Here is a 25,424-nt window from a genome sequence, read left to right as displayed (position 1 = left end):
AAAAATCCGGCCGATACCGGTTTGCATTTATATTTTTCCGGCAGTTTTCCCGGCGCGTGTGTTCTGACGTCAAATTTTGCATCTCTATCTAGCCCCGCGTTCGTGCGCTGCTTTCACCATGTACGAGGTTTTTGGGTATAAGCCTTATGGTTTCTCCCGCGGTCCTTCGTAGCGTAGAAATTTAATTGAAAATGTGTCAATCATGTTTCGTCTTTTCCGGATCAAAGTCTGTTTTCCGCGACGATTTTCACGTGTAACACAAGCGTGTCACAGGTCTAAACATTTAGCCGTAAAATTTAAGTTTTGCTACTGAGCTTTTCTAATAAATACGGCATAGTGTCATTTATACTACGCGCGACAAACTTTGTCCGGTCAGCATTGAAATTAATAACAGACGCTAGTTTAAGCAAGGAATACTCTACTAGGATTGCTACTTTAATAAAACTATAAAACTAATCGGTGATTACCAACTACAGTTTAAAACTCACACGTTTCTACCTGCAACGAATTTTCTTTGTAATAATAGTTACCGGGAATTTAATAGTGCTTTAAGATTGTCTGTGTTTATATTCCGTAACACGAGTTGAAATATTTGTTCGTCTTGTTACGTATAACATTAGTCACAATCCCTATTATGGCGCAATCAAATACCGCAAGTGCATTACGACATAGCTAGTAACGTTACGTCACAATTGCCATTGTCTCCGCATAAATGCCGGATTTATGATAATATAAGGCTGTTTGTTACGTCAGAACTGCACGAATAGGTAACTTACGCATACGTTAACACGAAACAAAATGTTACGCAGCCGGCGAAGTAAATAAATTCCGGATTCCCACGCCGGCCGTTTTTTTTTTGCCGGCAGTTTTAAAAAAATCCGGCCGATGCCGGCGGCATCGAAAATAGGCACTTTTTACACCGCTGAGCACGATATAATCTTGTTTTTTCGCATGATTTTATGCTAAGTAAAACCCTAACCCCCAAGCCTTAACCTCTAACTCCCAACCACTAACAAATTAGGTGTGTAACAAACATTTTATTAGAAGTGTGCAACAAAGCGTTTCCATCAAATCATTAATACTGACCTTAGGTTGCAAATAATAAGGTTAACATATATTTAATATATATGTGATGAACATAATCGAAGTGTGAGTTGCTATTATCTCGCATGTGATGCTTGTGTTTAGACTTTGCCAAATCCGTTTCAATATAAGTGCTGGCTATGCAGAAATTGGTAGCGTAACTACTGTTTTCTTTGTTTTATCTTTATCTGGCAACATGCAATAACACTGACTTCCTGTACCGTATTGCACACAAAAGATTAAGTATACTACTTTACAGTTTTTGTACGCTCGTCTTAAAATTAAAAGGGTTTGGTATATTTTGTCTGAAACAAAATTAATTTTTAAATGCAGATAACCATTAGTAAAATGGAAGGTTGTTTAAATACTGAAAAGGATGTTGATAAATTAATAGCAAAGTTTGAAAGCTACAAAAAGCAAACTCATCAAACTTTTGAACAATTGACTCAACACATTGAAAAGTTACAAAATGAGCTGAATGTGCAAGATGCCTCAACTGGACTCTCAGCTTCCCATCGACAACTTGTTACTCAAACAAATAAAAAGTTAAAGTCAGTTGGTCAAAAAATTTCTGGTCAACATAAGGATCTTCATAGCAGTGTTTCTCGTATCGGTAAAACCATTGACCGGAATTTTGATGCTGAATGTGGTTCGATAAATATGCATGAAATTTTGGCAGACCATACACACCACTCACTATTTAACCGTGCCATATGTGAACATTTTTACAGGCAAGGTTCTGTATCAGTTGCTGAAAGCATTGCAACCGATGGTAATTTAGATATTGATGATAAATGGAGGTTTCCTTTTATTGAAATGAATGAGATTTTAGAAAATTTACAGAACAGAGTAGTTGACCCTGCGCTTATGTGGAGCATACGGAATAAAGTGCAGTTACAAAAAGAAAAGAGCAACCTTGAATTTAAACTTCATAGGTTAAAGTTTATTGAATTAATTAAGTTGGGTCCTTCCCATCAACATTTAGCTGTAGCTTATGCCAAGAAGTTCCAACAATTTGCCCCTGTGCAGTGCCAAGAAATTCAACAACTAATGGGATGTTTCTTGTATGTAAAGCGTGGGCTAACAGAGTCACCCTATTGTGATCTGCTATCTGAAAAAATGTGGAATGACATTTGTTCTGACTTTTTACGTGATGCATGTCGGGTTACTGGTCTTTCTGTTAATAGTCCATTAATATCAAGTTTTTCCGCCGGATGTCAAGCGCTTCCTGCTCTTCTTGCAATAAAATCTGTCATTGAACAAAGACAGTGCTCCGGTGCTTTGTCGAATAATGATGAACTGCCCATTGATATAGATCTTGATTCTTGTCAGCATTATCATTCAGTTTTTGCATGTCCTATTTTAAGACAACAAACCACAGTAAAAAACCCACCCCTACGTTTAGTGTGTGGTCATGTTATATCAAGAGATGCTCTTACTAAGTTGGTTTCTGGGTCAAAAGTAAAATGTCCTTATTGTCCTGTTGAACAATCACCCAATGATGCGAAAGAATTGCATTTTTAGATAAGACAATATATTTATAGGCTGTATATATATATATAGATGACTTTTAATTTTTTACATTTGGTACACAACAATTACCACACAACAGTTTTCTTATTTGTAGACTACCTTGTTCCATGCAAAATGAATTCTTTGAAAGCTTTAATCCAATGTTTATTTTCTTAAAATATATGTTTGTGCTGTATTAGTTGTAACCAATAATTATCTGTGAATGGCATAAAGCATATGTTCATGCCTATTCAATCTGCAAACAATGACAGGATTTTGTCGAATAATGGTTGATCGGGAAACATAACTTCTTAATCTGCTTAGTTGTAACTTGTACTTCATCTCATATCAAGGGAATGTAGTGTTGTTAAACAGGACAAGACTTATGGTTACTCCCTTTTATTTTGACCTAAAATGCAGATAATAATTATGTAACTTTAATTGCTTATAACTGTACAGCAATCTTTTTTCTGCCCTTCAGAAACCAAATTTCATTTAATAGTTTGTTTTCAATTAATAGCAGAGTCAAGTAATAATATTTTTAGGTTTATATTTAAGTTAAGGGCGAACCAACAATTTTAGGTTATTGTGGTTTTTGTAAAAAGGAAATTTAAACAAACAATATGAGAAGAAATCTTCTTGAGATATTTTGCATTGCTTTCATTCTGGGTAAGTTTTGTTTCCGTATTTTAAAGTAGTTTCAATTTTTTTATGTTATAACTTGTGTATTAGGTGTTTTAATTTGATTTTAAACTGTGTGTAGACTACAAAATAGTGCAGGGTTGGTGATAAAAAGGTAGACATGCAAAGAACTTACGAGTGAATATTGGCTTCTTGTATTGGTTAAACACGCGCTGGTTAACAGTTCCACTATTGGATTAAATTTATTATTTAATGGAAAAAGTTAAGCTCAGTGGTTAAAATAGATTACATTCATGACAGTGTTTAGAGCAGTTGAAATAATATAAATCGAGGTAGCTTAAGTTATCAAATTGTTATGTTATGCAAGCTAAATCATTTACAAAGAGTTTGCGGAAAAATGAAAAACAAAAGCCCTTTTTTATACGAAATGTTGTAACATAAAACTCTGTCATTGAAATTATATAGGTGAGTGAAATAAAGTGTGGTGTTGTTTTGGAAAATTAAAAGAAATAATTGAATATTTTGTTCCTAATTTTTGACGCATGGTTAATCCCCCCGAAATTCACTTTGTTATTTCCCAACATTTGCTGTAGTGTTAAAGACAAAAATCTACAGTCATGTCATTGTCATAGCAGTTTACCGCATAATTTACACAGCAAATAGCAGTTTAACATCTGCATTTTTGGTATCTTTTGCATAATAATATTCAGAATCTGCTTAACAAAGTTGCAATCCATTCAATACAAGACACAAATTGTTTGCCAAATGATTATGATTGAATGCTTTTCTTGTTAAAAAACTGAATCCTGTTGACCGAAAAGTTTGCTGTAATGTAAAGAAAAAGTTGCAGCAGTTTTATATCAACTTTAATTTTTCAAAAGCATTTTCAGTAAGTCTCTTTGCTATATGTATGTTATTGTTGTTTTTTTGAGTAAAGGTTAATAATTAGATCCATCCAGCAAAAAATTGTCGTCATGTGGCTCTAAAATTATTATTGGTGATGAAAGCAATCTTAAAAAGAAATCGCACACTAGCACTACCTAACATTTTCGATGTTTTTCTCACCCAAGCACAATTCTGCGTTTCAGTGCTAGGTGTCACCGAGCGTAATTTTCCACATCCAAATTGTCGCGAGAAACTTAATCATTCTGACGTCACTCCAGTAGCAAATCTAGAGGGACTGTTTGGTGTTTGAACATCCTTCTCAGATATTTTATACATAGTTTCGTTTACGTAAACGAACAACGGTGAGCGTCAAAGTAATGCTTGATTGTAGAATCAAAATTCTGTGACCTAAAATCAAGTACAATACGACTGCTTTTAATATATGTGACTGATTGCGCAAGTTGTTGCAATCGTTATCTATATTATAGTATCTACATGCTGACTAAAAGATCACTCGTCTCCCAAGCCAGACTATAGGAACAGTAAGTTGAGAAAGGAAATGCGATAAAATTTACAAACGAGCATAAATTAATTTAGTATTTTATTGGTTATTCTGACACGGCAAGCAGCTTAGACAAGAAATTGGATAATTCGTAATCGTAGACAATTGGTTTTTACCAAGATCCAGGGTTACAAAAAGATTACACGCTGTTATGACCAAAATTAAAGCTGGCAAAATAGGTCTGCCAGTGGCCACCAAGCTTTATCTAATCTGCCAGTGGCCACCAAGCTTTATCTATCTCAAATTGTATTCACATGCTTGTTACGGTCATGTGCGTAGAAAGTATGCATCGTGAACAAGACAATCCTTCACTTAATGTCAGACGTGAAAAAGCATACATTTAACCTGTTTTTAAGCACCAGCAGGCTAAATAATGAACGTGTGAATCCCTAATATTTCGTAACAAACATTCTGCTTGGCTGAGGAAAATGTTGTGGATATAAAGCAGCAATATTTCTGGAACAGCTTAAAGTTGATTATTATGACCTAAATCGTTTAGAATGCGATGGCGATAAAACATCGCCTGTTTAGCAGTAATGCTGTTTGTTTAACTGAATTCTTATGCGGTAATAGAGGGAGTAAACCAAACTCCTTAAAGAAATATGTGTATTGTGTTATGTTTTAGGTCTGTCGAACCGTTGTTGTAACTATAAGTGATGTAACAAAATATTGTGGCAATAATATGAACCGCATATACAACGAACTTTTGGTTAATTAGTTAAAAAGTTCCTGTAAGGCAATATTTAAATACAAAAATAGGTATTATGATGTAAATAATCAACGCGTGAATCCCTACTATGCCGTAACAAACATTCTGCTTGTCTGGAGTAATTCCTGCGTAAATAATGACGTTTTATTGTGCGTAGCATAGATTAATGTTGCTAACTAAACTTACGGGTTGATTTGAGCACATATTAATACGGAAACATGCACAATACGTTAAAGTTCAACTATAATTTAATGTTGTTTTTCCCCTTGCCAACTTTTAAACGAACCTAAAGATTCCGTTACATGTTGTCGGTTTTAAAAATCTGGCTTTTATAGCTTTTGAAAAGTTCTTACCACCCAGAACCTCTGGGGCACGAAATATATACATAATAATAGGGATGGGACGAAATTAAAATTACCCGGATTCGGCGAATCCGGGTAATGAGAAAAGTTACCCGGTCGAATCCGAGTGCCCGGCGAGTGACGTCAAAAAGGCATTTTTATTTATGTATTACGCGGCTGTCGTCGAGTCCGCACGAGTATGCGGTTGTCATATAAAGCGAAAATGCGCCTTGTGTAGCCTTACATCGCATGCATGCAAGCAAGTATAGACACGTCCGTCGGCGAATTAGTGTATCAAAACGAAATAACCATAATCTAGTCGATCCATCAGACATGTATACATTGATTAGCGCATCAATTCAACTGAATATGTGGAACGAATTTTTATTTACATACGGAACGAATTTTTATCCATAAAAAAAACATTTATTTACATGAGAGGCACAAATTCCTAGACACCATTTAATACAAAAAATTAAGTTTACGGAGATTGTAGTGCAAAAATGTTAGCACTTCCACATTCTTTGGCTTGAGACGATTACGCAGGGGAGATACAATCACGCCCGATGAACTGAAAAGAGGTTCCGACGATACACTTGTTGGTGGACAAGAAAGAAGTGATACAGCTAAGGAAAACAATGCGGGACAGTCCGCGCAGTGATCCATCCAAAAATCCAACGGCGACTTTGAAGACTTTATTCGTTGACTTCCAATGTAACGCATAACTGTTGTTTTTATTTTTTTGTTGTTCGGCGTTCTGTTCCAATCCTGGCGTTGTTTTAGTGTCAACAATTTGATCGTCGGACAGAGGACACTCAAACAAAATGCTATCTTCGTTGCCGGAATCTTCTGTCGATGACAGGTGTTCACCAGCATCGACACCAGTGTTTTCACTACTAACATGCTGCAGAGCAAGTTGCTGTATGGCAGTAGAAAGACGAGTAACTTCTTCCGTATCATCCAACCAAGAAGTTTTAAATCTCGGGTCCAATATTGCGGCAACGGCGCAGGTGGTATATACGTCATCGTTGTAGAAATAGCAATCTTTAGATTGTGGCACACCACGGTGTGGTTTACTAAACCTATGTTCTAACTGCTCTTTTAGTACCGATATGAAAGTGCTTATACCAAACAACCTGCCTTCTGCATTCTCATGTTCAAATCTTTTCAATTTCCTCACAAGATTTACTTTAATAGGCAGAATGTGAGAAATTGTTGCTACCTCGCCGCTCAGCTCACAGGTGGCTTTATCGAACATTTTTAAAACAATTGTTAATGAATCAACTAGCTTCCACTCATTAAACGATAGGTTCTGAAACTCTCCATGGGTCTGATATAACTGATTTATTGCGGGTTTCTGCTCCAATAATCGCTCAAGCATAAAAAATGTTGAGTTCCATTGAGTTGGGACATCTTGGATGAGCTTGTGTTTTGGAAGGTTAAGATCCGTTTGTACTGACTTTAACATGCCGCATGCCCGCGGAGAATGGTGGAAGTGTGTAACAATACGACGAGCAACGGCGACTGTATCATTGACCGTTCGTTGGGAATTTTTTAAGGCGTGGTGTACAACTAGGTTGATGGTATGTGCCATGCACCGCACTCCCTTGATCTCACCATCGCGCAGGGCTTTAACAACGTTGGCTGCATTATCGCTGACCATGTACCGTAACTGTATATCCCAGAGAGCTTCTTGATATTTTATCTCTTCTAAGATATGCTGAGCAGTATGCGACCCTTCTAATTCGTTACACGACAACACGTAGGACAGAAGACGAAGATTGCCCTTATCACACGATACAAAATGAATCGTGAGGCTCATATACGCGATGTTTTGAATGCTTGTCCATATATCTGTCGTTCCAGCAAAACAACCCATCGAATTATTGACCTGGTGTTTTATAAATTGTCTTACCTAGGTGTAGATTTCAGGCATGCAGGTTTCAGTTATATATTTTCTTGACGGAATATTATAGCGTGGTTGGAGTTCAGTAAATAAACGCCTAAAGCCTTCGTTTTCAACCACAGAGAAAGGAAGAAAATCTGCTGCAACCATCTCACATATAAGTTTTGTAATTTTTTGGGCAACCGGGTGCGTTGTTAAAAAACATTGTTTTTTGGCAAACATCCCTTCGATTGTCTGTTGAGCGGTCGGTCTTTTACCGCAGTTGCTTTGAGACGACGCACCACTTTATTGCTTCCTTACATCGATTTGATGTTTTAATAGTAAGTGCTTTATCATGGAGCTTGTCGTATATGTAGCAACAGACTTTCCTCGACTTATCGATACGTTGCACAGATTACATACTGTTGTAGAGGTGTCTGTTTCCATTACTTCATAATACTTTCAAACAGAAGATGACTTTGAAGTAGAACTCATTCTTATTCTTAATTCTCTTGTACAGCAACAATTTCACGGAGTATAGTATATTTTTACGCACAGTATTGCGCAACTCGAATGAAGGTATGTTTGTTACGTCATAGTACGAAATGTTACGTCGGACTTTGTTGCGCAAGAACATGGATTAACGGGCCATGAAAACCTTTGAATACCCGCCCTACAAACCATTTTTTCCGTGTTATTAAATGACGAACAACTAAAATATTAATGAAATTACCCGGACAGAGTAATTACGATACCCGGCCGGGTCCGAATACCACGAAAACGTCGATACTCGACCGGGTAATTGGACCCGGATTCGACCCGGTGTATCCCTACATAATAACAACATTTACGCAAAGATGCATTACTACTAGAAGTGAAAAATAAAAGTTTGTGAATCTTGTGAATTAGCCTGTTATATATAAATAATTTTTGAATAAATCGTTGCTGTAAAGGAAACCACGTGTTAATAAGCGGCACGTTTTGACTAAAAAGAAATCTCTCATTGATGACGTCGCACTCAGTTAAATGTTCAATGACGAACGTGTATATTCATTTAAAATACTTTCGCTCTCCCAAAATATATACTCTAGTGGTTGCTTATGCGATGCCAGTGCTGTAGTCTGCTTCCTAGATATTTTACTTCACCAAACCGTATACACCTGTCAACCAGGATATGAAATTACCACCTCCATGTTTTAGATGTTGATTTTATTCGGCGCTTAGCTTCAGATGGTGTCAGTGGGCAGAGATAAATATCCGTTTATAAAAACAATAACATCAAGCCAATTTCAAGCGAGTACTTTGTCCTGTGGTTGACTTAAACTTTGTTTATTAATCACTTAAATATGTTATATATGTACATAGTTTTATTGATCAGTTTGTGTTCATAATCTGTATGCGATCCCAAAAGTTTGGTGGGTGTAGTCAATGACATATTTTAAGAAAAGCTGTTGTCCTTATGAGCAAAAATTTTCACATGCAAATTTTAAGCAGGCCAAGTCAAAATTAGGGATGGGTTTAACTTAATTAAACATCAGTACCTTCCTTTGTTGCTGCCTACTTTCTTGCCATGTGTGAATACCGCTTTTAAGTAAATGCTTCATTCAAACAATGTGATAATTCACTATGTTTTCAAAATTTCCTTATTTTTATCAACTCAATATTAATACCTGGCTTTACTCTTGAAGATTTTGCTTTGGGTTTGTCATTTATTAAATTCATAGAACATGTTGTGAACATAATTGTTTTAAAATTTTGATCCTTTTTTATTGTTGATTAAGCTTTGATTTTGTTGATGTTTTTTAAATCTGTTTAAAACTTTGCTGGCAATTCAATGATTTGTGTGTAGCCAATAAAGTTCTTAGATGTTTAATCATATTTTATTTACAGGAACTTCAGTCACCTGTGGAAATGCAAGTGGTAAGTAAAACTAACATATTATGTTTTAAAGTGCATACCAAAGAAAAATCAAGATTTGTGTTAATGCGTAAATGTGATTCAAATGTATCACCAAAGTTTTAAAAAACGAAACAGCTTCGGAAAAACAGGTCTGTCAAAACTGCAAATTCATTTCCCATAAAAAAGTGTTACTCAACTTTACCCGCTTTTTTACTTTTTTTGTTATGAGAAATCCCATATGCTAAAAAAGCATTTTTTTTCAAGTTTTTTAAACAGCTGTTTTGTTTTTTTAACTTTAGTTGTACCATTAGATTACATTTGAGCATCTCTATCTATAAAGAGACTTTTCGTTGGTATTCCTGTTTAATATAATTAAATATGGGTCTGTTGAAGCATATTATGTTTCATTATTCTTAGTATATTGTTCAACAGTTCTTATTATTTGTGGTATATACTTTACTGCAAAGCATTTGAAAGAATTCGTTTTTTTTAATTAAAGAAAATAAAACCACTACTGCGAGTGCGTCGACTGTGGCTGGTAGCAGCACTTCCCTCTCATCTGCTACCACCCCCCTACTTTCCACTATTTCCTTTGTCACATTGTCTACTACTCCTGAAACAATAACAACTGATACAACAGAGCCCACCCCACAAGCAACTAGTGAGCATCAAACAATCACTACATTTACATTTAAATCATTTCAATTTTTCATTCATAATGACTTCATCACATATCTTGTTTCTTATTTATACGTTTCAAAATTAAGCATCCTCTTTTGTTAATAATCACATAAACACTGATATGATAGGTTGTTCAGTTTTATATTTTGATTATATACATTCCATTATGATGCATGTTTAAAACAAATGTTACAGGTAACAGGTTTTCATTTGCGCCCGCATCATAGTCAGATTTAAGCTATCAATACTAAGATTTGGTTGCTTAAGTAACAGACGCGCAGAAAAAATTTTTTTATCCAGCTGCGCCACTGCCTATGTTACTTGAATATTATTCGATATATTAGCATCTTAGCAGCTTATATATTGTGCAATAGATGCAGGGTTATTTACAGCAGGAACATCCTGTGTCTAAACCCATCTTCGATTTATAAAACTGACAGAAAAAACTTAGATACAAAATGGTAGCAGCGGAATTGTAGCTTTGATACACCTATGCTGTATCTCTAAAAAATTCAAATATTGTTTACCTGCTGTAAAAACTTAAAGAAATAAAATAAAATTACAAACTAAAACCTATTGTCTGTGCAACAAAAACATGATACAAACATAATCCGACTAAGCATAATTATGTCATGGAAACCAAAGTCACGTTTTATACAAAAACTTCACCTAGTAATTGCTTTCGACCACTCTGGCACCCTCATTCCAATTTAAAAACAAAATATACCACCTTACGTCATTGATTTCTGTTTTCACAGTCTCGAGACTGTAAGTGAATAATGATTAATGTTACAATAGAAACCTAAATCTATATACACGACAGGCCTATTTGATGCATGTTAACAAAATTTGAATTAAAGTGTTTGTATGAATTTTATTTTGTGCTTGATTTAAATATATGCTGGTTTTAATTTTGCTAATTCTTCATAGTTCGGTACTTCTTGGTATAATATGACACTATTTATTTACAAGCTCACTCAAATCATAATCTGCTTTTGTGTAGAACTTGAATTAAAGCCTCTGCTTTTTTGATAACAATGTTAGTAACATATGCATACTTTTTTAGCTGAATCAAATGAAACAACAACAGTAACGGTACCTGTAACATCTGCTACTGTTACTAATGTAACAACTGGTCAAACATCAACTGTAGGAAACTCTAGTACTGCTGTATCAACAACAACAACAGCACCACCATCAACTACTGCTGCATCACCTACCACTGGGACACCACTTACTACTGCTGCCCCAAGCCCTTTCCCATCTCAAAATGAATACACAGTGTCTGAAAATGGTGTCATTTGTTTGAAAGTTGATATAAAAGCCTACTTTAAAAAGGTTTGTAATTTTATTTTTAAGTTTAAATCTTTAAGAAACCCAAGCACATTACAGGGCGAAGCAGTGTTAGAGAATGTTACTTCATTGTACAAAGTTGACAATAGCAGTAGCTCATGCAGCTTAATGGATGTTGTTTATATGGAAAATGAATTTTCAATGACCTTTGAAATGGATACGAAAAATTCTTCTTTTTACCTGAGTTATGTAAAAGCAAACTTAAATGGAAGTAAGTGAAATTTTCATTCTGCACAAATTCATTTTGAATTGATAACTTTAAGCTTAGTGGCTATTTGGCAACATTTGTTGAACTTGAGAAATGGCACTTTTAAATAACAAAATGCGATTCAGTATTTAACTTTCTTACGTCTGCCAACCATAATGTATTGACATATTTTAATGAGCGTGAACGAAGTTTGTTCGCAGTAATAATGGTGTCTTCATTTTCTCGAACGTAATTCCTTACGCATTCCAGAAAAAAAATCAAAGGGTTGCCTGGCAACCCTGTAACTTCACGCTAGTGTGGGTAACAGGTGCGGGTAAAATATATTACGCTGATTTTCAATAAAATTACCCGTCACGGTCTGGATTTACAACTACTACAACCCTGAAATAATAGCCTAATAAAAAGGACAGTACCAGGCGCAGCAGAAAAGTAGCTGGTACATTGGCCACACTTGTATATGATCAGGACAAGATAAAACATCATTGACACAATATAAAACAACATTGCTGCCATTTAAATTATTGTATTTTTCTGACGTCTTCTAGGAAAGTAGATTAATTTAAATGGCAGCAATAATAAAAGTGTCTTTGGAAGTACAGTATAAATGTATTGAGATAATTGTGTTGTATGCTTATTTTTTGGTGGTCATTCCAATAAATTTAACAAATTGTTTTTCAGTTGAAGCAAATTCAACTCAACTCACAGTTGGTAAAGTGGCATTGAAAGCTTCATACATGTGTGCATCGGGTATAGAAGTGAAAATGAGCAATAACATCACTATGGTGTTGGAATATGTACAATTTCAAGCATTCAAAATTGACAATGGAAAATATGGAATTGGTTAGTTTTGTTTTTTTACAATTTAGTAAAATTAAGGGCATATGTATACTGTATACATATGTATTAATATAAAAGGGTGGGGGATCACACACACCTTTAGCACCTAATACCCAAAAAACAGAGAAATAAAATAAAAAGGTGTCCTATCCTCCCCTATCCTTCTATATATTATCTATTATTTTGATGTGTACTTAATTATTTAATTCAACAATTCCCCAGCAACAAAGTGCCATTCGGATCTCAGTTCAATTATTCCAATAGTAGTTGGTTCGGTGTTGGCGGGGTTGATACTTGTAGTAATTTTGGCTTATGTCGTTGGACGACGCAGAAGTCGAACGGGCTATGAGGAAATCTAAGACACGATTTAGATTTTGCCTTCCGTTACAAAATGCTTCAACTTCGCTTTTTTGTTTTCGATACCTTTTGTAGTGAAACTAATTTGATAAAGATTACTAGTTAGTTTCATCGCAAGCCTAGCCTTTTGATCTGTCACAAGAACTATATGACATAATGTATCTGTTCATATACCATACATGCACAAGCATAATATGCATTTTCTTATGTTGTTTATAATTTTTTATCATAAAGTTTGAACAGAAGGGTGGTTGGTTCTCAATTGAAAGTAAATTTCCTTTAATATCCAGCATTGTATCCCTTTGAATATTTTTAAATAATACTTGAAATTCTGTTTTTTTTAAAGTGAGGTGGTATGATTGGGCTATTTTGTGGTTTGCGTAAGTGTTGTGCAATTGTTGATGCACTCGTCTCATGACTTGTTACTACATTAGTTAATTATTAGTCTATCTATGCGATGCTGTCACACTGAGCGAATTGACTTAAATAATTTTAAATTATAAGTCAATAAGCATACGTTGCACTGCGGGCACATGAAAATATTAATGTATATTTGTGGTTGTACCAATTAAGAATATGTCACACGCACACAATCATAGTCGTTAAACTCTTACAAATGTGGGGGCCGTTATAGTTAGACATACAAACAAATTACATCTAATTGGGTATAATACTTACTTGTGATTAATTCAGTGTATAAAATTCCATGATTGGCCCGCCTAACCTGCAACTCCTGGTTAGGTGGCTATGTCCACAATACACCTCAACATGTTGAAATGTTCTGCTACATGTTCTTGTGCGATATTTTGTGTCACAAGAACTGTATTATCAAATAACGGATTCCTAATAATTATGTCAAACAGTGTAATAATAATATATGAACACACTTTGTAAATTAATATCTTTAGTTTACTACGGAAAACAAACTAACAAATTTTTTTTTTCCCCTTTACACACCAATCTTACATGAACATACACTCGACACTTCATAACACAACCATGTACAAACAGCCCAGATATGCGGAGGTGACATTGGAAACAACGTAATCATTCCAATTGCTGTTGGATGTGCCCTGGGTGGTCTCATCATCATAGTAATTATCGCCTATTTGATTGGCCGACGTCGCATGAAGCACAGATATGAAGCAATGTAAAGGATTGCCACGTAAGCCAAACATTGCGATTTCAGAATTCATTACAAACATCATATAATAAATTGAGGATGGTGGTAAATATTCTGTTTAATGGGGGTGATAATTTTCTGTTGAACTTAACAATGTTGTCATGTTAGGTGGTATTTCTTATAACTTAAAGGTTGTGTTTAAGTGAATTTGTCTGAATAAATTTTGTTGCTGTTTCAAGCTTGTGGTTAAGGATTGCTTTAGTTTCCTTTAGTTCATGATATCATTGTGATTTAAAATACCTTTGATGATGGTAAACTTACATCCATTGGTAATACTGTCAGTGCTTCGATCAGCACAAATTATTATTTTTTTTTAGTGGTTGCATATTTTTATTATGGTAAACATTAACACTTGCGCAAATTGTACCACCCACTTGATTTCTCGAGACTTGAATGACTGTTGATTAATTGTAGTCCTCATGTATTGTAATATTGCAGCTGTGTTTATTTTAAACCCACACACAAAAAGTCTTCTTTGAATATTAATCCGATTTTAAAAAGCTGTATATTCTGATATATAATAACTAGATAAATGAACATTCGACCACTGAACTGGTGTAATGTTAATATGTTTACTTGATCGTTGCGTGATGTCGGAGGTAGACGTCAGCTGTTACCTGTTAATAATTTACAGGATTGAATGCTGGATATTAAATGTCAAGATAACAATGCCTTTTTCTTCCAAAACAATTTACAACAATAACACTTTCGGACTTTTACCAGACATACTTTCACTTCATGCTGTAACTTAAACATCATATTCACAACTTTAAATGTTTTTGGAATAAGAAATTTGAAATTGGATTTGTTTTTTAAATTTTCAATATTTATGTTCACTGCTGTGTTGCTCTTTGAACAAAATTGTTCTTCGCACTTGAGATTGTAAAAAATATAACACTCAAACAAACAATTTTCATTGCTTTACTGTCGTGTCATTTTAATTTAAATATTTTTCGTGTAACTCATGTAAAATAAATTTTCACTTCAGCAAGTTTCGAGTTTTTTGAATTACAGTTTCAAGATAGCAAGCGCTTAAAGTTGAGGTTGTACACGAGTAGGTAAGGATTTGTTTAGTTTGAAGCTATAGTAGAAATATGTAGTTACCTTATGTTTTTAATTCAATAATCTATTTTTTGTGCTCTAACCTATGTTAAAACTTATTGGTAAAATTAAAAATATTTTACAATTTGTTTTGCATATCCAGGTCTTCGTTCTGCGCTGGCAGATGGAGGTAAGATTTTCTTTTTTTTATTCAGGATTTGTGTTTTTAATAAGTTTTCCCCAGATACATGGACAGTTAAAAATGTTAAAGGAGACACGAATGTATTCTTTGCGAACTTGAACCTTAATTTACGAGTTTCAAATAAAAATTCTGCAGTTAAGGTGCCCAAATATTTTCTACAAATATAATAGTCTTTATTATTTTCTTAATGATGTTTGCCAATGATTTTCCAAAGTCACTAATAATGGTTTATCTGAATTGTAGCTATATATAAAAAAAATTATAAGCTTGCATGAACCACAAATACCATGCAATTAGACTCACTTGTTATAATGCTTAAATTCTTTTCATGTATGACCAACATCCATTCTTTATATTTGTTTTAAGGTATTTCGTTAACACGTGATTATTTTATTTACAGGTTATACCTATAAAGAGTTCCGATACACCTGTAAATGCCAGTATCAGTAATGAAAGTATGATCCAGTTTTTCTCAGCTAGTTCACCAAATGTTCAATTTACTTTTGAATCTGTCGATGGCTCTTTTGCATTGACCAAGCTGATGGTAAACCTTACAATCAATAAGACTTTGTTTCCAAAAGCAGACAGTACGTACCTAGTTATAAAGCACTTCATATATTCTCTATGCCAACATACCTATTTCTACAGATGTTGAAGAAAATATTAACCTTACAATGACAAAGGCAACAAATGTTTTTAAAACTCCATTCAAGACATTTTATAAGTGCAGTCAGGATACGCAGATAGAACTGGAGTCTTCTTCCACCAATGTAACTAGTGCATCATTGCAATTTGTCAATATACAGAAGTTGGAAGCTTTTGCAAACAAGCCTTCAGAAAAAAGTTAGTTTGGAACTTGAGTCACAAACAAACCATAACAATTTTAAAAAAATAGCTAAAAAATTCAATGCCAAAAGTTGTCAATTTCTAATCAACACATTTGATAGAAAAAAAATTAATCCTGGACACATTTGACTAAAGAAGAATAAATACGTCTTTTCCCTGGTCACTGGTGTCCATAAAAACACATTGCCTTTCTTAAATTTTTCAAGTCAAAGTGTGCAACCAAATTTAGAATGATGTTGGCATCAGGGTTTAGTTCTCCACCACTCCTTGCAATTGACATTTAGCTCTTTTTGATAAATGTTTAAATGGTACCTATAAGATACCATTTGACCATTTATGATTTAGTATCTAGAAATTGTTATATTTCCAATTAAATTTAGTGACTACATGTTTCCATGACAACATGCCTACTGCACAAAGTACTTTATGGGATCTATCAGAACCAAATGATGATTCTTGCTTTCGAATGAACACCACTGCTTCTTTCACACTTGTTTATACAAACATTATAGGAAATGTAAGTTAGAGTTAAACAAACTAAAAAATAGTAATAGTTTCACTTTAAGTCTGCATTTATCTTTTCTTGTTTGAACCAAAACTTAGCAAATGTTTGCCTTTAATCGACACTTTTGGTTAGGACACTGTTTATCTACCTAAGTGTGACAGTATTTAATCTGACATCTAATTAAATTCTTCAAATTTGAACTTCCTAGCTTTTCTCAATTTAACCATTGTTTGGAAACCTGTTTTTACGCTTTAGTTATATACACAAAATGACTTCGGTACACATTATGGGCACTATATGGTAACGCAAAGTGCCAAGTTACTGCGAAAAAAAGTTGTTTATTGTAATTTTTAAACTGTTAGGATTTCTAAAATTGGCAGTAAAAGGCTGTTTTGTAATGTACATAATGCATCGTAAATAATATTTTAGAGCATGACAACCAACATTCCCCTGCTTTCTGATGCAAATGCTACAGCTACTTGTGATGACACCACCGTCAATGTTACTTTCGGTTTGGAAAAGGATCAATCTGTTGTAGCAAAGCTATATTTTGTTTCCAAAAAACAATCTTCGAACTATTACCTGGATGCTGCAACTCTCACAATGGATACAACTAGTCGATACTTGCCAAACCATCCTATAAAAAGTAAACATAATTTAAAAGTATACACTTGCTATTCTATATAGTATGGTGGGGCAAGATAGGACACCTTTTCATTCCATTTGGTAGTAAACAAAGAACATTCAAAGAAATACAAAACCTTATCCCCACGACTCCCATGAACCGTTGTTAGTTGTTTAAAACACGCTCAGGATATTTGGCTATTATGTACTAAAGATGTCCTATCTCCCCCCCTCCTACTACATCTGTTTTTATATATTCTATTGTTTTCAGGCACTAAAGTTGTTGAGAATGGAACAAAACTTGAAGTATTTAAAACTTCGATAGATTCATCGTTTGAGTGTGATGCTCCATTAAACATCAGCATCACATCACATTTGTCAGCAATGTTTAATATGACAAACCTTCAAGCTTTTCGTTTACCTAACTCTGGCTTTAGCAAAGGTAAGAATGAACCCGAAAATGTTTGTGTAACATATCAACAGTGGCATGAGACAGTGGTTGGTAAAGAACATTCACAAATTAACTGAAATAAACTTATTGCTTGATGCTCCATCATTGTAAATAGAGACATACCAGTCGTTGCATCAAGAGTTTTCCTAATTTTATTACTTACAAAAAAAAACTATCACTTACAAAGTCACATATGAAAATAAGCATGCATAAGGTGCTTGAAATATGCCGACATTGTTGTTATAACTTTTTAAGTTGACTCAGCATGTGGGAATAAATAAGTGACATTCATTTAGCTTAACAAATGTATTCTTTGGCAGGCTCTAAATGTCCGGAAATGCTGCCCACCCCAATGCCAGGTGAATATATAAACTGTAGTATGATAACTAGTTTTTACATTTTAAACAATAATTATTTCAGTTAAAAGAGAAACAAACAATACAACATTTGTTAAATAAAATAAAGGTGCATTTTGTTCATTTAAAAAGTTGATTGTTTGGCTGTGATTGTGTATTTCAATACACAGCAGTTGTAGCTTTGTTACTCGGATCAGTAAAATTACTTGTTGTGTAATTTCCATTGATTATGAGATAAATCATTAAGAACAAAAGCCATGACGCATTGATACCTTATCTTAAACCATTGTGTAAAAGTAATGCGAATTTGCATTCTGAAATAGGCATTAAGAAACATGATCATAAGTTTATTTATATTTAGTAAAAACTCCAACAGTTGGTTAGAAAAAAATTATTTATCAATTAACTTTTGAAAAGTGCATCATAGTTTAAAGCAGGGTACAATATTTATTTTTGAAGTAATGTGGTCTGACTATTATAAAACCTTTGTTAAGAAACATTTTATTTTGTAGCACTCTTGTTGTTACTATAAAAGCTGCCATACAAAATATAGTCAGTTTTGTAAAAGGTTGTTGTTTAATTGTGATTTTTATTTTAGGAACGACCCCCCACCCCGACCCACTCCAACCACCAACATGTGAGTTTTCTTTGTAAAGTTTTGTGAGTTATCTTATTTTTGTAAAGTTTTGTGAAGAAAGTAATTTCTCACATTTCACATGTTGCTTTGATTACATTGGTTAAACAATAAAAAAGTGAACTAATATAATCTTCATTTTTGACCAACATTTGATAAATGTTAAACCCTTCATATAAACAAGAAACTTAGAAAATCCAACCCACATAAAGTCATGTTTGCACAATTTTAAATTATATCACATTTCAGATCACTGGGAAGGATTAGATTCAAACAACAAAAAATTGTGTTTTCGTGCGATTGCAGGAATTCAACTGCGTGTGTCGTATGTCAATACTGCAAATGTAAACCAATCTTATGATGTAAGTTTTTAACTAAATTTATATTAATTTGTATCTTAGGTTTTTATTTTGATGATCACTGAACAGTAATTCACCTATGAAGTTTTATCACAGAAGTAAACATAGTAGGGTAGGGAAGATGGGACATTGGGGTAGATGGGTCGTTGGTGGTAAACCAAGAACATTCAAGGAAATATAAAAACGTATTCTCACGACTCTCATAGACCATTGTTAATTGTTTATTTGGATATTATGTGCTAAAGATGTGCCAGCTTTCTCTACTCTACTGTAAGTTTTTTAATGTGTTCCCAAAACTTTTTAATATATATTTGACAATAGTAACTGAGAAATGATTGAATCTCTGTATACAGGCAGAGATTAGTTTAAATGAAAAGTTGAAAAGTAGTTGTTTTAGAGACTAAGAAGTCTCAAACATATAATAATCATTTATCGCTCCTGCTACAATGAATTAGTATAAACCTTTAACATATTATTTTTTTTATTTGTTATTGTTGGCCAATAGGAAAACTACTTTAAATAAGTTGTGCAAATAGCAATTAACATGTCACAGCACACCTTACTACACAAAATATTTTAATCTAATTGTAAGTAGTGAACCAAAATAACAATTGTTACAATTCGGTCATAACATTCTTAGACTTGGTTCGACATGAATAACAGCAGCATCACGCAAGCAACTGATTGCAGCAAAAATTCTTTCAACTTTTCTATATTTGATGAAAATCGAAACCAAAATTTGACGTTAACTTTTAACAAGAATAACTCCAGTGTTTCTCTTACATCCGTGCAATACGACTTTGTTTTTAGCAACGACACTTTTGCCATGGCACCAAGTATGATAACAATTGTTTTAAATAAAAATATTGGTCAATATATTCACTTAAACAAAAGATTTTTAACTTTAGTACTTATCAATACTAAGAAATTTAACAAATGTTGACGAATTAAAAATAAGTCACATAAACCTGAAACTGTTTTACTTTTTTTTTCTTGCAGGCAAACCAGTGGTGATTAACACACGATCTACAGACCTTATGATAATGCCAACAAAATTAGGAAATTCCTACAGTTGCAGCATCGAAACACAAGTCAGTCTCCTTACCAATAACACTCAAGTGTTGGACATATTCATGCGTATCACTGATGTCACAATGTTTCAAGCATATGTTCCTGCTGACAATTCATCGAAAGATGGTGCACCATGTCATAGATATAATATTTAAATTAATTTAACCATAATTTGCGTTTACAGAAGTATGTTTCCATGATACTAAGAAGTCGCCAGCTTCATCAGGAGACTGGGCTGTAAAAGATGTCAAGACCAACATGACGTGCGCTCGATTCAAATCTACACTTCAACTTAAAATAATGTATTTGGATATTTCACAAAAGGTTTTTATCAGTTAAATATGAATAAAATTTGTTATTTACAAAACCTTTATATCTGTTTGAAGATGCAAATTTCCACAATAAATGTGAATGGAAGTGGAGTGACAATGTTAGCAGGCTCATGCAGTAGTAATGTTACAAGCATAACACTTGATGTGGATGGAACAAAATTGGTGAATCTGACACTTTCGTTTGTCAAACCTAAACCTGTTGGAAATACTGAATCAGATGTAGTGAAATACATGTTGGATGAAGTGACGTTATCTTACAAAACCAACCTTTGGTATCTTCAAAATCATCCTGGTAATTTGAACAAAAATTCTTGTTTACAATTTTGGTTTATAATCATGAGCCAGAGATTTAATATTTCTTGCACACCTTTCAACAGAATCCACTTTAAAACCCTTATAAATTTAAGAACTATTAACCTAAGACAGTGGTTCTCAAGCTGTGTCCCAACACCCTGATTCTTTATTTATATTCTAATGATAAACAACATTATTAAACTCCCCACTCGCTGGCGCTTGGTGTGTTGTAAGTCTTGCAAACTTTCCTGAAGAAGAAAGATAATGGGTTTAAGGCTCGTCGCTGCTACCATTGTGGGCGTATGTGTCCTTGGGCAAGACACTTTAAGGCAATTGCTCCAACCCAGTGGTCACTAATGGGTTGTCTAAATTATCAAACCTACATAAAAAAAGTATCCTAAAAAAATAATATCCCACAAAGTAACATACATGGTAACTCGTAAGCTGGCACGAGGTGTTAAGCCCGTGTGATAACGATTGTCGTTTTCCGGCCACGCCAGGATAAACTAAGTTAAATTCATTCATTACATTTAAATTTCCCACTCGCTGGCGCTTGGTGTGTTGTAAGTCTTGCACACTTTTCTAAAGGAGAAATTTGTGAATCACTGTCCAAGCTATAAGTTGTTTCTTAATACAGAGTATGGGAAGACAGTTACAATAAAGCACGGTGGATTAATGTTCGGCGCGACACCAGTGACAAATTCGTTTCGTTGTGACTTGCAACAAACTGTTTTTGTCAACTCAAATACAACTAAAGACATGTTGCTGGTTATGATGAAAGATACACAATGGGAAGCATTTGGAATGAACAAGTCCGGTGATTTCAATGACGGTAAGTCATATCATATAAAACACAGTGTTGTTTATCCGGCACCGTGGGGCAGTGGTTGGCCCGCCTGCCTCTAACCCAGAGGTTCTTGGCTCGTTGCTGCCACCGTTGTGGGCGTATTTGGTCCTGGAACAAGACACCTAGTGGTCACCAATGGTTTATCTAAATTGTCAGCGATACAAAAAAAAACACACAAAGGTATATACGTGGTAACTCCTAACTGGCATGAGTTGTATGAAACAGAACATTCATGTTATAACATCGTTTTTTGGCCACACGAGGTAAAATTAAATTACTTTCCTTAATTATGATATCTGTTTCTCTGTGGCAAAGCTTTGAAACCCTGCCACTGTTATATTTTATTTTTAAGTATTGTTTTAACATTCTGTTACTGTGTTTTAAATGGAACAGCTTGCTTTTATTAAACATTTGAGCACATGAAATAATCTGATTTACTGTTACTTGTTTCAGCAAATTTTTGTGATTCCGAGGTGACGACACCTGCTTCAGTAACTACACCCATGGGTAAGTTTTGACCTCAAATTAATATTCTTTATTCATGTGAATGTTGTTTACAGTAACAACAAATGCTCCGTACCAACCTGTGGATCCAAGTCTTCGTGAGTATTTTGTCGGTTACTTTTATTTGTTTTTGTTAGTACTTTTCTTTTTTACTTTCTGAGTCTGATTTTATTTGTGTAAGGTTTATTTATGTCACTTGTTGGGCTTGTGTCATGAATTTGTATAACCACACATCATATATATGCTGCTGTGCTTAATAAGATAATTAATTGCTTACGTGGGTATGGAGTTTTGCCACAATGACAAAACAAGAAATATCTAACGTTTATCCTCAGACTCCTACAAGGTTGTGGATTCAAAGAACAATAAAACTTGTTTTCTTGCAACGATTGGCGTTCAAATGCGAACAACATACAATACTATAAACCAATCAGGGGTAAGTTTTGTCAGATGTCTAATATTACAGTTTAATATATTTAAGGATTAATCTTTAAAACAATAGGAACGCAGCATTATGGGGGATTCTATACTTTTTTCAATTTTTGTACAACTTAAAGCTTAATAGGACAAACTATTTGTTTGTTAATTCTAATTTTTTTACTTTTTTTATTCACGTAACATCCATCACATTGTACTTAGGTTGAGATCGGGTTCAACTTTAATTCAAATAATTCAGTTGTGAGCGCAACATGCGAGGGTGAAACATCTATTGTGATGTTTAATAACAGCAAGATGCAACAATTCCTATCTTTGACGTTCACTCGAAACATCAAACTCAACCAAACCTACTTAAGTGGGATTAATGTTCAATACAACGTTACAAACAACTTCCCCAACGCTAATGCATCAGGTACCACTAAACTTGAATAAATATGAAATGTTAACTTCTGTTTTAAGGTTGTATATAATTTTAACTAATAAAAATTTGAAACAATATCATATTGTAACAGTAGGTAATAAAATGTTTCATGAAACTTTCTAATGACAAAATCAAATATGTTGTATTTCAAATTTCTTGTATTATTTTTATTATCAGAAAAAAGTGGAAATCCCTACATGTACAGTGTTACTGACCTCACTGAGATGAGCACGCCATTGAAACACTCCTATACATGCCAAACTGTTGAGAATGACATACTTGTCAACGCTACATCGAATGTTATCGTCCGTATAACTGGTGTTCAGTTGCAAGCATTTGATATTCAGCAAAACAAATTTTCTACTCGTAAGTGTTTTAATGAAATACTTGCACCTCTGAACATGGAACCATGTTCACATTATCAGTTGATTTTCAGTTGTATCTGGTAATAAAATTTAATTTTTTGGGGAAATGTGAAATAATTGGTTGATGTTAGAAAATGTAAAATAATGCAAATATTTTGTAAGAAAAATGTTAAATTAAAACTGATTAAATAAAAATACAATTCCAGCTCAGAAATGTTTTTCGGATGAAGTTCTCCCAGAAGCAAATGTTGGCAACTGGACGGTGATTGCCAACAAATCCATTTGTTCCATGTATATGTTCTCTGCCACTGCTAACATTACATATATTAATTTGCTTGGAAAGGTTGGTCGATTTCTACATGTGATGTTAAATCTAAATTGCCATTATATTTTATCAGTCTAGTTTAATACAACTTTGTTTATATTTACATGCAGCGAACAAACACTCGAATCCCGTTGGATAATTCAACAAAAACAGTGGTTGGTGGGGAATGTGGAAACCAAATATCTTATTTCTGGGTTCAAATGGAACAAGTTACATTCAACTTCTTTTTCAATCGAACCAGCTCGGGGCCCAAGTTCAACTATTACCTCTTTGATGTTCACATTCAATACAACACCAATTCAAAATATTTTCCAAACCACGCTTATGACTGTAATTTATTACTTATATTCATATGCTTTCTTTTAGCTTTTTATCATTTAAAAAGTAAATGAAATGTAAATTGTTTGGTATTCAAGTAAAACTTAGCTTGTACAGTATGTTACTGCAGATATAGTGCAATCAACTTTTAATGGTATAATGTATTAATGAAATTTATTTCAGCTGATGGAAAGGTAACAGTTGCAAACTCTTCTTTACATCTCTTCCAATCGGATCAAGATCATTCGTACAAATGCACGACCACCACCAAAGTATTATTGAACGAAACCCAATGTTATGTTTCATTCGCCAACGTCCAACTACAGCCATATGGAGTTGATAAAAACCATGGCCTTTTTAGTACAGGTAAGCAGCACTGTTTTTGTGGTTGGTGAAATGCTGGATTTCAGTGAAAATGTTAAGAAAGCGGTGACTTTCATCACCCTTTTATTTGGTGTGGAATAAAATGAAATAGTTCAATGAGAATATTTTATTCTGTGAGTTTTATTTTATGTATTTGGCTCAATCTTTGCAAAGATTCCGTTTGTGTATTTGGCAGCTGACGATTGTGCTGCAGACAACAAATGGTCGACTGCAAAGATAGCAATTGTTGCCGCTATCACTGTTGTTATTCTATTCTTGACAGTGGGCATAGGGTTTTTTGGCTATCGAAAATATTCTGCTCAGAAGAAAAGAAATACATATCAACCTGTTGATTAAAATGTTTCTATTTAAGTTGTGATTAGTTAAATAAACCTTGTGATTAGTTAAATAAAAACTTGTAATTTTTAAACATTTATTGACAATCTGAAGTTTGGAAAATCTCTTTTCTAAAGAGGATATTATATCTCATTTATCGTTTGTTGATTACTTTTACTGTCCCAAATAATAATAATAATGTTGTGAATCGACGTAATGAATATAAAATAGGTTGAGTCATGTCTTATATTTTGGTGAAAGTGAGTGAACAACAACTGTTCGTTATTTCTTTAATTAACATAGTTGCTCATGTCGCTTTCCTCAATCAAACGCAATCGATTGTAGCTCATATATTCCACTAAACAGCTGATGATTGCAAGAGCGACCTGAGCCCGATCATACCAATAATCGTGGGTTCCGTTCTTGCCGGACTTATATTGTTGGTGGTTGTTGCTTATTTTATTGGGAGAAGTCGAAGCAGAAAACCAGAATACGAGACGATTTAAAGTCACCGTGAATAAATTACCATTACTGTATACAATGGTATTGTATCATAGCATACTGGTCGTAATTTGTTTATTTGATTATATGCTTCGTTATGTAACCGCCAGTTTTGTTTCGTGTTATGTGCGTAAATTACAGTTAATTTGAATAA

At 34.0% G+C, this 25,424-nt stretch overlaps 3 protein-coding genes across 6 annotated transcripts; all 3 read left to right on the top strand.

Annotated features, from left to right (window-relative positions):
* The first annotated feature begins 1,387 nt into the window (after positions 1-1,387).
* Positions 1,388-3,140, top strand: LOC149741874 (E3 ubiquitin-protein ligase RMND5A-like). Its single transcript, XM_089890485.1, has one exon. The coding sequence runs from the start codon at positions 1,411-1,413 to the stop codon at positions 2,605-2,607; it is 1,197 nt and encodes a 398-aa protein (XP_089746611.1). The 5' UTR covers positions 1,388-1,410; the 3' UTR covers positions 2,608-3,140.
* Positions 3,117-15,128, top strand: LOC149741873 (lysosome-associated membrane glycoprotein 1-like). 3 transcript variants are annotated; one of them, XM_089890607.1, is made up of 8 exons: positions 3,123-3,264; positions 9,510-9,539; positions 10,018-10,179; positions 11,266-11,537; positions 11,592-11,763; positions 12,439-12,600; positions 13,966-14,119; positions 14,772-15,128. In XM_089890607.1, exons 1-7 carry the CDS (start codon positions 3,219-3,221, stop codon positions 14,106-14,108), a joined length of 987 nt encoding a protein of 328 aa, XP_089746733.1. In that variant the 5' UTR covers positions 3,123-3,218; the 3' UTR covers positions 14,109-14,119; positions 14,772-15,128. The 3 variants fall into 3 exon arrangements, with proteins under 3 accessions (XP_089746882.1, XP_089746733.1, XP_089746807.1); XM_089890681.1 differs by having other exon boundaries at positions 12,820-15,128; XM_089890756.1 differs by lacking the exon at positions 10,018-10,179 and having other exon boundaries at positions 3,117-3,264; positions 13,966-15,128.
* On the top strand, positions 15,093-25,424 carry LOC149741872 (uncharacterized). 2 transcript variants are annotated; one of them, XM_089887842.1, is made up of 25 exons: positions 15,093-15,195; positions 15,342-15,368; positions 15,423-15,520; positions 15,781-15,967; positions 16,029-16,223; positions 16,607-16,743; positions 17,161-17,377; positions 17,627-17,797; positions 18,127-18,165; positions 18,761-18,799; positions 19,046-19,158; positions 19,796-19,991; positions 20,155-20,352; positions 20,411-20,550; positions 20,613-20,850; positions 21,490-21,684; positions 22,153-22,206; positions 22,260-22,301; positions 22,539-22,639; positions 22,843-23,053; positions 23,240-23,428; positions 23,634-23,770; positions 23,863-24,082; positions 24,254-24,436; positions 24,630-25,424. In XM_089887842.1, the coding sequence occupies exons 4-25, from the start codon at positions 15,838-15,840 to the stop codon at positions 24,788-24,790; spliced, it is 3,306 nt and encodes a 1,101-aa protein (XP_089743968.1). In that variant the 5' UTR covers positions 15,093-15,195; positions 15,342-15,368; positions 15,423-15,520; positions 15,781-15,837; the 3' UTR covers positions 24,791-25,424. The 2 variants fall into 2 exon arrangements, with proteins under 2 accessions (XP_089743968.1, XP_089744043.1); XM_089887917.1 differs by lacking the exon at positions 15,093-15,195 and having other exon boundaries at positions 15,279-15,520; positions 25,136-25,424.

Source organism: Ciona robusta, chromosome 1 (genome assembly GCF_009617815.1).
Source record: "Ciona robusta chromosome 1, ASM961781v2".
Classification (NCBI taxonomy): domain Eukaryota; kingdom Metazoa; phylum Chordata; class Ascidiacea; order Phlebobranchia; family Cionidae; genus Ciona; species Ciona robusta.
Note: the sequence above shows the minus strand (reverse complement) of the source record. Positions and strands in the feature narration are given on the sequence as shown.

Coding starts and splice junctions, on each gene's coding strand:
- LOC149741874 (XM_089890485.1), top strand. CDS start 1,411: ATGCAGATAACCATTAGTAAAATGGAAGGTTGTTTAAATACTGAAAAG.
- LOC149741873 (XM_089890607.1), top strand. CDS start 3,219: ATGAGAAGAAATCTTCTTGAGATATTTTGCATTGCTTTCATTCTGG. Junction 11,764..12,438: donor AAAAGCAAACTTAAATGGAA/GTAAGTGAAATT, acceptor ATTGTTTTTCAG/TTGAAGCAAATTCAACTCAA. Junction 12,601..13,965: donor CAATGGAAAATATGGAATTG/GTTAGTTTTGTT, acceptor ATGTACAAACAG/CCCAGATATGCGGAGGTGAC.
- LOC149741872 (XM_089887842.1), top strand. CDS start 15,838: ATGATCCAGTTTTTCTCAGCTAGTTCACCAAATGTTCAATTTACTTTT. Junction 23,054..23,239: donor CCCCAACGCTAATGCATCAG/GTACCACTAAAC, acceptor TTTTATTATCAG/AAAAAAGTGGAAATCCCTAC. Junction 23,771..23,862: donor ATATTAATTTGCTTGGAAAG/GTTGGTCGATTT, acceptor ATTTACATGCAG/CGAACAAACACTCGAATCCC.